This window comes from Anolis carolinensis, chromosome 3 (assembly GCF_035594765.1).
Source record: "Anolis carolinensis isolate JA03-04 chromosome 3, rAnoCar3.1.pri, whole genome shotgun sequence".
Lineage (NCBI taxonomy): Eukaryota > Metazoa > Chordata > Lepidosauria > Squamata > Dactyloidae > Anolis > Anolis carolinensis.
Window position 1 is genome coordinate 207,988,348 of NC_085843.1, and position 12,071 is coordinate 208,000,418.

At 37.5% G+C, this 12,071-nt stretch overlaps 1 protein-coding gene across 2 annotated transcripts in view; it reads right to left on the reverse strand.

Moving 5' to 3' along the window:
- LOC100563870 (protein FRA10AC1) overlaps window positions 1–12,071 on the reverse strand; it is a 33,659-nt gene that overhangs the window by 1,564 nt on the left and 20,024 nt on the right. The window contains exons 9-14 of one of the 2 annotated variants that reach the window (XM_008115327.3): window positions 9,278–9,433; window positions 7,386–7,499; window positions 5,123–5,165; window positions 4,518–4,645; window positions 2,975–3,013; window positions 2,221–2,305 (exon numbers count right to left, since the gene is read on the reverse strand). In XM_008115327.3, coding sequence (XP_008113534.2) covers window positions 2,221–2,305; window positions 2,975–3,013; window positions 4,518–4,645; window positions 5,123–5,165; window positions 7,386–7,499; window positions 9,278–9,433 — 565 coding nt within the window. The remainder of the gene's footprint in view (window positions 1–2,220; window positions 2,306–2,974; window positions 3,014–4,517; window positions 4,646–5,122; window positions 5,166–7,385; window positions 7,500–9,277; window positions 9,434–12,071) is intronic. The other variant, XM_008115328.3, reaches the window with a different exon arrangement.

A 12,071-nucleotide genomic window follows, 5' to 3' on the forward strand; every position in this document is an offset into this window, starting at 1 on the left:
GTGGTTGGGGCATAAGAAATGACATCCTCCTTTTCCAACCTCCTCCCTTCCTCCAGTAACAGATGAAAGGTCTTTCTGCCTTGTTCAGAATTTTTCCTGCCTTCCCTTCCACATTGTGTGCCCAAAGCAGGTCACTTCATCCCATCACTTCATCTTTCACTGAAGGATTTTCCTCAAATGATGTATCAGCCAATACCCAGAACAGATGCCACCATTTGATTTATATAGTAATAAGAGGAAAGGTGTCAGGAGATTGGATTTCCCATCTGGGAATTAGGAAAATCTAAATAATAATTTTGAAAAGTGGCATTTGTGATTATATCACTTAGCATATTACTTAAGAATCAAATGCCTATGAACTTAATGAAACGCACCACTGCATTAACATAGTTAGGCTAAAGCTGTTAGCCACCTTTTTCATTAGTATAATTGAACTCAATTTAAATTAAAGCTATTGAGACTGACTTTCTTCACACCCACAAACAGTCATTTTGTTTGTGAAGCATTTACACCTTAAAGGAACACATATATTTCACCTTTAATGCCTATACTATTTGCAGTTCTGCTTTTTGTCTCCCCCAGAGGACAACACTGAATGTGGAGTACAGTAACTCCCTTTAGAGTCTCCTTTGTGGAGAGAAAAAGCGAGGTGGCCAATAAAAAGATCCTCTGGGTGACAGTCGCCAGTAGGATTCTGGCTGGTTGGAGTAGCTACTCCCCAGAGGACCTAAGTGTTCAAGGCAGATTGTACAGGAAATCTGGACTCAAACCATGTGGGGCTTTAAAGGTCAAAAACAACACTTTGTCCTTTGCCTGGAAATTAATTGGCATCCAGAGGAGTGACTTTAGTATAGGCAATATGCTCAATCCTGGATGTTCCTGTAACCAATCTGGCTGCTATATTTTCAAACAGCTGGAGTTTCTGAACTTGGTTCAAAGGTAGCCTAATGTAATGTGCATTGCAGAAGTCCAACTGTGATCACCACCATCTTTAGGTCGTCCAAATCTAGGACACAGCACAGCTGGCGTATCAATCAAAATTGATAGTCAGCACTCCTAAATGTTGAGTCAACCTGTGCTGACATTTGGAGATGGATCCAGGAACACTCCCAAGATGTGAACACAGTCTTTCAGGGAGAGTATAACCCCATCCAGAACTGGTTGACACACCTCCATCAAGGTTTGCTTTGGGATTTTAAAAATTATTTTCAAGCTGTGGATAGCTGAATCAGTGGATACAGAATCTGTGGCTATGGAGGGTCAACTTTATATTTAAATTGGGAAACTATTGGAAATAACTGCATCCATTCTCTGGGCACATATCCTTTTGGAAATAAATGGCAATCATAACCTTATTGAAAAAGAAAATGATGTCATATCTGTTTGGAAAATTTGAATCTCCATGAACATGTGTAGATCACCTTTTGAAAACCACTAGTCAAGAAAAGCATGACCTTGTTAGAAGTCAACCTTTTGAACAAGTGATATTCATAAGCATTCATGTAATCATACACAGGTAACTTGGCTGTTAAACTGAAGAACCATGTCTTTAAACTGCCAAGGATAAAGACATGTCACTACAAAAATATATTTGGTTAGCAGAGGATGGTTGTTTCTTTGAAGTTGAAATTGCAGTTGCCCAAAAGATATACACTCCCTTGAAACCTCTTAGTTTAAAATGTGCACTCAGAGATTTAAAAAAAACCCCAAAGTCTTCTTGAAAAATAACGTAACCTGTTTACTCACAAACATCTTATATTAATTCACCATAAAGGCACATTTCTTATTAAAGTTCAGTTGTAGTTAGGATGTAGTTTCTCTCTATGTTGAGTACACAGGATATCATTTTTAATCAATAGTCCAAAGTCTTTAAGTATAGTTGTACTCACTGAAGTGCATAAATCATACTTCTCTACTGAAGTCCAAACAGTAACATGCACCTACCTCCACTGAGGTCTGATGCAAACAAGCATCCACCTCCACTGATATGTAAAGCAGACTGAATACAAAATGGAGTCCTGAGTCTGAACATGCTTAATACAATCACATGTCTATAACCCCGCCCACACCAAAGGGGTACAGTCAAACTGGCAAATCAACATACACATAGAATACAGGTTAGCAAATGTATATATTAACAAATACATAGTGAAAGGCCTGGGAGGTTGCTATTTCTAACAGAGACAATTGAAAAGCTAAGTTATTAGACAGATTACTCACCGTGTTTTCTCTTCTGTGTCCTGTGGTGGTCCCTTCCAGAAATCAGCATCTGAAGGACCATCTTGCTGGTCACCCTTGTCAGAATCTGTTAAGCAATCCAACCATAATTCAAATGTATATCAAACAATTTTATTTTTAAAATGTTCATATTTCAAACTGTGACAAATCTCAGTTATATTAATGATAAAACCCACTGTTTATGAGGTCATGAAAGAATTCAAACAATTTAATTCAGAAACCAATAAAATTAATGACCCAAATGATGAATAAAGCTATAACAGGAGAAGAATTTGAAAGCAAGATAGCAGGTCCAGGGATATATTTTATTTATATTTAATTAACTTATATTCCAAAGCTCTGACCAGATGAAGGCAAGGGCAAAGCCTTCTGACCACATCTTGCAAAGAAACCCAATAATAATAATAAGGCCACCCTACTGGGATCTGCACGCATCATCCGAAAATACATCACACAGTCCTAGACACTTGGGAAGTGTTCGACTTGTGATTTTGTGATACGAAATCCAGCATATCTATCTTGTTTGCTGTGTCATAATAAAATAATAATAATTTATTTGTATTCTACCCTATCTCCCCAAGGGGACTCAGGGCAGATTCCAGCATATACAGACACAAAGACAAACATTTAATGCCTAGAAACAACAACACACAGATACACAGATAAAGGTAAAGGCTTCCAAAAGGTTGGAAATGACTTGAAGGCAAAGAACAACAAGCATCACTTAGCTCCTTGCCTGTATCAGAAGTGTCCGATTCGTCTAATGATGTTTGATCTGAAAAAAAGAATGGAATTACATAAACATTCTGCTAAGTGTCTGAGGATGTTAGGGTAAAAATGGTTTTTAACTGGGATTTTAAAAATACTGTTTATATTTAATCCTGTTTTAATGTTTCTATAGTGATATATTTTAAATTGTATGCTAATGCTTTTATGTTAAGATACTTTGAATCCCCTTTGAGAAAGATAAAGTGGGGTAATAATAATAATAATAATAATAATAATGATGATGATGATGATGATGATGATGATGATGTTGATGAAAATCCTGATCTTGAGAAGTGAACAGAACGGTAATATCTGCTTTGTTTTTATCTGTTTATGTCACCATTTATCAAATGGTGCACATCCCCTGCTTATGGTCCACATGAGCCCATTATCCCATGGACCCCGACCCCAAAACCCCTATTCATACTGTGCTGATTTCAAACCTTGCCCTGCTGCTGCTGGAAGAACAAGGGTGGAAAGAGTAGGGAAATGGAGAACTCCTTGCCCCAATTCTTCCAAAAGACAGTATTTTCATCAGCCTTATATGTTTTTACACGTGCTTACATAAACCAGATTCAGGCCATTCCTATAGGAGAGCATATCTACTCAGCCATGGAAACCCACAGGGTGACCCTCGACAACCCATAGGGTGACCACACTCTCTCAGCCTCAGAGGAAGGCACATGCAACTCTTCTCTGAAGTAATCCTGCCAAGAAAATCCCCTTAGGGTCACCATAATTTGGAAATGTCTTCAAGGCACACAGCAACAAGGTTATTTATGTGGTATGTGTGCACAAGCACATACAGTGATCCCATGACTTAGAGGAGTTTAGTTCATTCCATGACAGAACTCTTAACTCAAAACAATCTTATCTCAAAGTGAATTTTCCCTCTGACATGTATAGAAATGCTATTAATCCGTCTCGTCCCCCCCAAAACCCCCACAATTTTTTTGTTTCGTGTTTTAAAATAGGACAATGTACTTTATAAAGAACAAATAATTCACATGGAACAATAAAGAAAGAGAGATAAACTTTAAAATTGTAGAAGCCCAACATTCTGGCAAGGAAGCACAAACCACAATGTGAAGTGGCAAAAGCATCATTTTCTTCATACTGTACTCATTCCAGCCTTCCTGCCTCTCCTGCTCTCTCTCCCTCTCTCTCTTCATGAAGCCAAACATACCAGGAATAAAAACTACACAAAATCAACTAACCCACAGTTCCTCAAAGCAGACAAGAGCATGAGGCACGGAGACCCTTGAAGCCCTAAAGCCCTGACTCTTGCGCTAGTGCTCTCTAGCTCTTAACTCAAAATGCTGCTCTTATGTCAAAGTGAAACCAGGCCGAGCAACCATTCTTAACTCAAAATTCTCTTAAGTAGAGGTTTTTACTGTATGTAGGTGAGCATGTGCATCCCCTAACACCAGAGTCATAACCTCATATACTCTTTGAAGCTAAAAATGTTTGCACCCTTGCTTTAAAAAAAAAACAATGGATATTTATTTTACCTTTATGGCTCTTCTTTTTCTTTGACTTTGTTTGGTGTGGTACAGACGGTTTAGACTTCTTACAATTCAATACTTCAGAACTTTGTTCTGTGCTCTTTCTCTTTTTTGTTGGTTTAACCTCCTTTCTCCTTTATAAAGAAAACTAAATATTACAAGGTTGACCTATGCACCCATCTATCTACAAAAAAGACATATTTTTTTAAAAAAAAGAATTATTTCAAAAATTCCACAACAGGTGATTTTAAAAAGTAAGTATTTGACTAGCTTTTAATTTGGGCAAGTTCAATTGGGGCCTGAATCCAATTTGTATCACAACGATGCCATTCTTATATACACAAATCAAAAGAAAGCGGTTTGAGCCTACTGGGGCAGCAGAGATTTCAAAATAAAGAAAGTACTAGTTTTAATCACTAACATTTAATATTTGCTGTATGAAATCAGCGACACTACAATAATTAAGAAAACATGATGACAGCAGACTCCATTTTTTCTCAGTTCAATTCTCACATGCTTTTGCCACCAAGGAAATGCAGCAGTAACTGTAAGGTACGTGACACTTTATGGGGACACAGACAAAGCAACCATATTTTCAAGAGATGCCTTACCTGTGATGAAAGTTTAATTTATAAGAGCATTCTGGACAGAGTCCTAAAAAAAAAGAATGAAATGAGAAATTGTCCTATTCATACAAAGGTTGTCAGGAATTATCTCCAAAAGTGTTCCATTCATTTATTTTGTGATTGCCACACATGAAATTTCATTTTGCATATATGCATGCTAACTAAGTGTGTTAGTAACAGTTTCAACTCTTGGTACACTGGGCATGCAGTTGCACTTGGTCTATTAAACCAATGTTGCTTTCAACTGTCATTTCTTTTCACTCAAGAAAATGCTGGAATATCACTACTTCGCGGTTCACTTTTCGCGGATTTGCTGTTTCGCGGCTTTTCAATAAACTCTAAAAGAATATTATAAATCATTAAAAATACAATTTACAGCCTAAGGAAGGGAGGAAGGAAAAGCTGAAGGAAGAGAAAAGGAGCCCAAGCAGCAACGGGAGGAGAAGGAAGCGATTTATCAACACATGATTGGTTGATAAAGACTTAAAATAGTGTATAACTACTGAAATAATGTATAAATATTAAAATAAATATAGTGTCCCCACTTTGCGGATTTTCACTCATTGCGGGTGATCATGGAACGTAACCCCCGTGATAAGTGAGGGAACACTGTACCGGAGACTACGCTGTATTCCTGATAGTGTTATATCTTCAGCAGTGTTTCTCAAATTCCACTCCTCCAGCAGTTAGGAATTGTGGAAACTGAAGTCCAAAACATCTGGAGAAGCAGTTTAAGAAACACTGATCTACAGGATTCAATTACAGGTGAGGACTTGAACTAGACAATTTTTAATGTATCTCCAACAAATCTTATGATCTGTCATCTGTAGAATAAATCCTTGAGGGGAAATTAATCTTGCATTAATATTTCTGCATAAAACATTTTAGTGTTTCAGTGCAGCTAACAAATTAGTTCTGCTGGGAGAAAAGTGCTATTGGTTTTTAACAGATATGAGGGAGACCAATGTGGCTCTTTGACACCTGAAATCTGAACCTTTGGACTTTCACCCAACAACTCTGCTCTCAGTTGTTGTGATTATTTGTTCTTTTCTGCTTACAGCTGGAATGCTGGGAGAGAGAACCTTGTTCAAATTGTGGAAGGAGAAAGCCCGAATACACCGCTGTGTACTGAACAAACATAAAGAGCTACATCTTTCAGTTTAAGAATTCTGCCTAATTTTGGTTCTCACCAGACCCAGAAAGGCTCAAAATGAAACAATGCAGACTTCTCAGTAAAAAACTCCTCCTCACCTCAATAAAGGAAATTGTTTTCCTAGCATCAGTAGACAACAGTGTGACCATGACTGACTGGGTATCTGCTTAGGATGATGTCCCAATGAAAAGTCCTGATGTCCTAGATGCTCTGGTTCAATATAGTACAGCTTGAACAACAGTTCAATTTGGCCAAACTCCAATGAAACTGGAATGGAGATAAATTGTACTCTCTTTTGTGAAATCTGGCTTGGAGATTTCCTTTGACTAGGGGTCTCAAAACATTATACTTTTCTACACTGTGAATATCTATCTTAAAAATGTAATCCTCCAAATCAATTACAAATATATTGTCGAAGGCTTTCACAGCTGACATCAGTGGGATGTTGTGTGGTTTCTGGACTGTATCTTTAAAAAATTACTTTAAAAAATAATATACTTTATTTATATTTCTCTGTATTTCCCTGAGGGGACTCAGAGTGGATTACAGGGTAGATATATGGCAAACATTCAATGCCATTATACAATTAACAATAAAGACAGACAGTACATAAACAGAGACAAGGCTTCCCTCCTTTTTCATCTCCGGCATCTGAAGGCTGGGCTCAATTCGGCCATGGGGAAGTGCTGTTGTTTCATTTTTCCACACCAAGGAGCCTGTTGTCCACGGATGCCTTCCTGATCAAATTGCCGGTGTGTCTTCAGGGGTGCCTTGTACCTCCCCACCAAAGCGGTACCTATTTATCTATTCACATTGCTGTTTTCGAACTGCTAGGTAAGAAGCTGGGGCTAATGGCGAGAGCTCACCCAGATCCACGGCTTGAACTGCTGATCTTCTGGTTGGCAAGATTTTCTGTAGCTGACAGTTTAACCTGCTGTGCTAACTGAAGCCCCTCTGAAGGCTCCTCTGAAGATGCCAGTCACAGATGCAAGCAAATCATCAGGAGAAAATGCTGCTAGAACACAGCCATACAGCCCGGAAACCACACAACCCCCCATTAAAAATTACTTATCAAGGCTAACTCTATAGACTTACTTAATTTAACAAGAGCGTTTTTCTTTTCTCCATGCTCAACATAGCCAAAATTCACTTCCCAACTCTTCAAACCTTCTTTTTCATCACAGTGCTTATTTCCACAGGAAAACTGACCTGCAGAGAGGTAAAAGAGGGGGAAATAGAAGGAAGTAATAGTAGATTCATTACTTCACTGTGATTTGCTTCAGTACATGCCATATTGATTACAAGCTCGGAAGTAACATGTCACAAGCACATTATTAATGGCCAAATCTCTTTTTAAGAATCCCATTACTCTAATAAAGAACGAAGTTGGAACAAAGTTGGAAAAAGCAGATCGAACTATGTAGGATTTTGCATAGATAAGGGATTGGGGTGGAAAGGAAGGAATGTATTATGCAGTTAATGATCAATCAAGTATGATGGCCTGTTTTCTAGTTTCAACACAATTATTTACTTAGGGGAGAAGGATGGTCCTGGGCTATGCCAGACACATGCAATTTTATGATTTGAAAATCATATTATTTTACGACAGGAACATGCTGAACTACATAAATATGAAAACACTCCATTACTCATTAGTAATATGATAAGTTCTTGATCTGGACTTTTCCTTTAAGCGTGCTCAAAGGCTATGTTATTGTTGTCTTTCTTCCACTTTGAACATTAAAAAAAAATCCCTTAGCATTTTTCCAAAAGTAGAGACATATTGAGGTAGAGAATAGTTACTGTTCAAGATAAACACTGAAAGCTGTTATGGACATTGAAAATTCAGAAATCGTAGAATAGGTTATCATAATTCCTTACTTTAAAAAACAGAATTTAGCTTTGGTAACAAAATGACCGTTACACGTGGCCGTCCTGTTTATCATCCTGCTAAACAAAACCTCAATATTCTGTGCTCAATGTCTCATGCCTGACTGTCTCTCTAATGCTGCGCTTAGGGCAAGTGATGTGCTATCTTTCGGAGGAAGATACATCCACATGTCTAACGGGTGGTAATAGGCTCACCTCCAGTACTGTTTTTGAAAGATTAACCTCAGAGTGTTCTGCCTAAGCTGCTAACCAATGGATTGGCAGTGTCCTCAGATACTTCAGGTCTTCAGTGCAAAACCAAATGCCACGCTAAAGCCTGAACCAAAGAGCACAGGGCTGCTGCTATTCAGGCATGTCTTTAAATTTATTAGAAAAGACACCAGTCTTCAGTTTTATATCTGTTACTTAGGGCGAAATGGAACTTTGTTTTTACAACCAAGAATGAAGGTGTTATTTTTATTAAACAAATTTAACCCAACATTAAGTTTTGAGCTGTGGCTATAATCCGTATACCAAAATTTGGAACAACAGGGAGACTGAGCAAATAAAAGAAGTGTTCTTAACAGTGTTAATAGAGGCTTAATTTACAGATGCAACAAAAGAACTCTTAATCAAACATCTAGTAAACTATATATTTAAAAAGTCACACTGATCTGGTGCCCAGCTTGAGCTGCTGTTGCATAAGACTATCTTTGGGGAAATTCAGTAGAGATGATTTAGTTTAATAAAGCATCTATATGGTTGCTGAGAAGGAATTTTCTAGTCAATTTATGATTAATGGTGTTTTAAGCAGAACCTGTATTGTACTCCCACCTGCTGAAAGTTACCTACCTTGTGAGTGACCTGTGCCTAAATCCATTAACTCTTTCTAACAGTAAAGTCACTTACTCAGTTACTAATGATAAGTCTCAGCATTTGGCTGTTAGTTGTATGATAAGACCCAACAGTAATGCTACAGGTCATAAAGCTCTGCTAGTGTTACCACACTGGACTTCTTCATTCCGCACCTGCACAATACAATTTTATAGAGGCAGGGCAACTACACACACATATATTACAACCAATTAGGTTACAGGTGCAGAGAAATGTTTAAATACCTTCCGGTTGTGGTTGGGGAGCTACGAAAAAGTATTCACTATCAACCTTCCAAACGTCCCCTTTTTCTTCTTGCCCAACTGCAACCAAAAGGTGCCCAAACACTTCTCCTGTCTCATATGGGGCCAGAGTCAGGGTGAGAGGATCATCAAGCTGTACTGGGGAGCATTATACAAAGATGTAGTGAGTACTTTAAAGTTAGTTATGTCAGTGTAATTCAAAAAGAATATTCCAGTCAGGACGATATGACTGAAAAGGAAAAACTAGGGCCAAAGTCTTACTCAGTCGTGAAGCTCATTTGGCATCATTGGAGCTATTGCACTATGTAACAAAATTTGAAAATAAACTTATTTTCCTGGTTTGAAATTATTATTCCTGTTTAACTGAGCAATACTTACTTTGAAATTACAGTAGAGTCTCACTTATCCAAGCTAAACAGGCCGGCAGAAGCTTGGATAAGCGAATATCTTGGATAATAAGGAGGGATTAAGGAAAAGCCTATTAAACATCAAGTTAGGTTATGATTTTACAAATTAAGCACCAAAACATCATGTTATACAACAAATTTGACAGAAAAAGTAGTTCAATATGCAGTAATGCTATGTTGTAATTACTGTATTTACGAATTTAGCACCAAAATATCATGATATATTGAAAACATTGACTACAAAAATGGCTTGGATAATCCAGAAGCTTGGATAAGCGAGGCTTGGATAAGTGAGACTCTACTGTAGTTGTTTTACTCCAAACACTTTGTCTTTGTGAGTGTGCAAACTATGTTGCACTGGTTGAGACTATGAAATATTCATTAAAACTATAGCAAAATGTGCTGCAGGATGTTCCACAAAAAAAAGTTTTTGCAGTTTAATAAAGATGTTCCATGTTTTTATGATAGAACCAATTAGGAAATAACATTTATAACCCAGGAACAAAAATTTTGTTACATAGTGTTATTGGTCTTGGCAGAAGAGCTGCTAAAGCTCTGCTAGAAGAACCTATCACAGCGTGTTCTTAGGAGAATAAACTATGATAATACTCCTACATACTTCTTACTGTGATAAAAATATACTGTATAACTGCAGGATACGGCTGCTTCATTATTGCGTATACAATTGGACTGCTGATATGTGTAAGTATAAACTTGAGAAAATGAGTATCATTAGCCTGCTACGAGGGCTGAATGAAAAGTAATGCCTCCGCCTTCATAACTCCTCAACAGATGGCAGTACTGGTATGCGGCAGGTACTGGCTTGTTCAGTAGACTCTCCTCTACAGTTCCATTTGGTGGGAAGCCTTAGCATTAAACGGTTGTGTTGTTAAAGTGCGAAGTATGGAACCCTGCACAGACAGTCGGTCAATGTGACTTAAGCAACATGCAGTCACTGAAATCTTGATAGCAGAAAGTGTCACCACAAAGGAGAGTCATCGGAGAATGCAAGCTGTTTATGGTGATTGTATTGATGTGAATACTGTGCATTGTTGGGTGAGTAAGTTTAAAGAGGTTGAGGTGGGAACATCTGACTTTTGTGACAAAGAGTTGGACGTCCTGTGACAGCAACCACTGAGTTTCACAAGCAAAAGGTTGACAGATTGATTCAGGACAATCGTCATATCACTCAGAGAAATTTCAAGCATAATCGGCATTTCACATTATTACTTTGCTTGGCTATCGGAAGATCTGTGCACGATAGGTACTGTGAGACACTGGTTGCGGAAACAAGAGTGTCAACTTCTTCTGTGACAGCTTCAGAAAACTTGTTCATCGTTGGCAGAAATGTATCCAATTATCTGGTGATTATGTGGAAAAATGAATAGTGGTAGTTAAAGAGCACATTCTAAGGTTATTTCTATGTTTGACTTATTAAAATATTCCCATCCAAACCGAAGTAACGAAGGTGGAGGCATTACTTTTCATTCAACCCTCGTATCTATCTTATATAGCTACAGAATGCAACTCAATTCCATATCATATTCCAGAATATAGAAAACAACCTGACCCATGTCAAGATAGACTTTTGTGCTTGTTTCATATATACTAATTCATTGTTAATTTGTACAGACATAATTTCTGAATAATCATTTGTATCTTTTAATTTCATTTTAGAATATACACTTTAGGTGTCATAAACCATGACAGCTGCCAACCTGGTTATGCAAAGAAGGTATAATTTGCCGTGTTAAACAGTGACAAATATAATTCATAGCAATATTGCATAGTATCACTTGGTCATATTGAAATTAAATCAGTAATTTTTCACACAAATATAGGAAAAATAGGTTTCAAACCAACACATCTGTGTTTGCTTTCATAAGAAGACTAGGAAAAAAAATATGGCACACTGACATAAATTATCTGTCTGACTTGAGAATGCTAGTGAAAAGACACAAAAGATGAGTCACAATAATGAAATCAGCAAAACATATTATACAACCATCGTACATCTAGAAAACCTTCAAATACTGTACTGTTGAATGCTTGCGCCCCTTAGTGGTGAACTTAATTATTATGAATGACTACTGATGGTTGCAGTAGTCTCTGAAGCAACTGAGGTTTTAAAATTATAAAGTCAAACATGATTACTACAATGTGCATGCATGTATGGAGCCTAATACATCACTCAAACAATGAGTTTTTTCATATTAACAGCAGTACAGTTGGAGAATGTGCTAATTATCCATAAACTAAATCAACTGAAATGTTGTGTGACTTCAAGTTGTATTTTTGGCATATGGCTACACTATTATGGGGATTTCTTGGTAAGATTTGTTCAGAGGGGGGTTGTTTTTGCTTTCTTC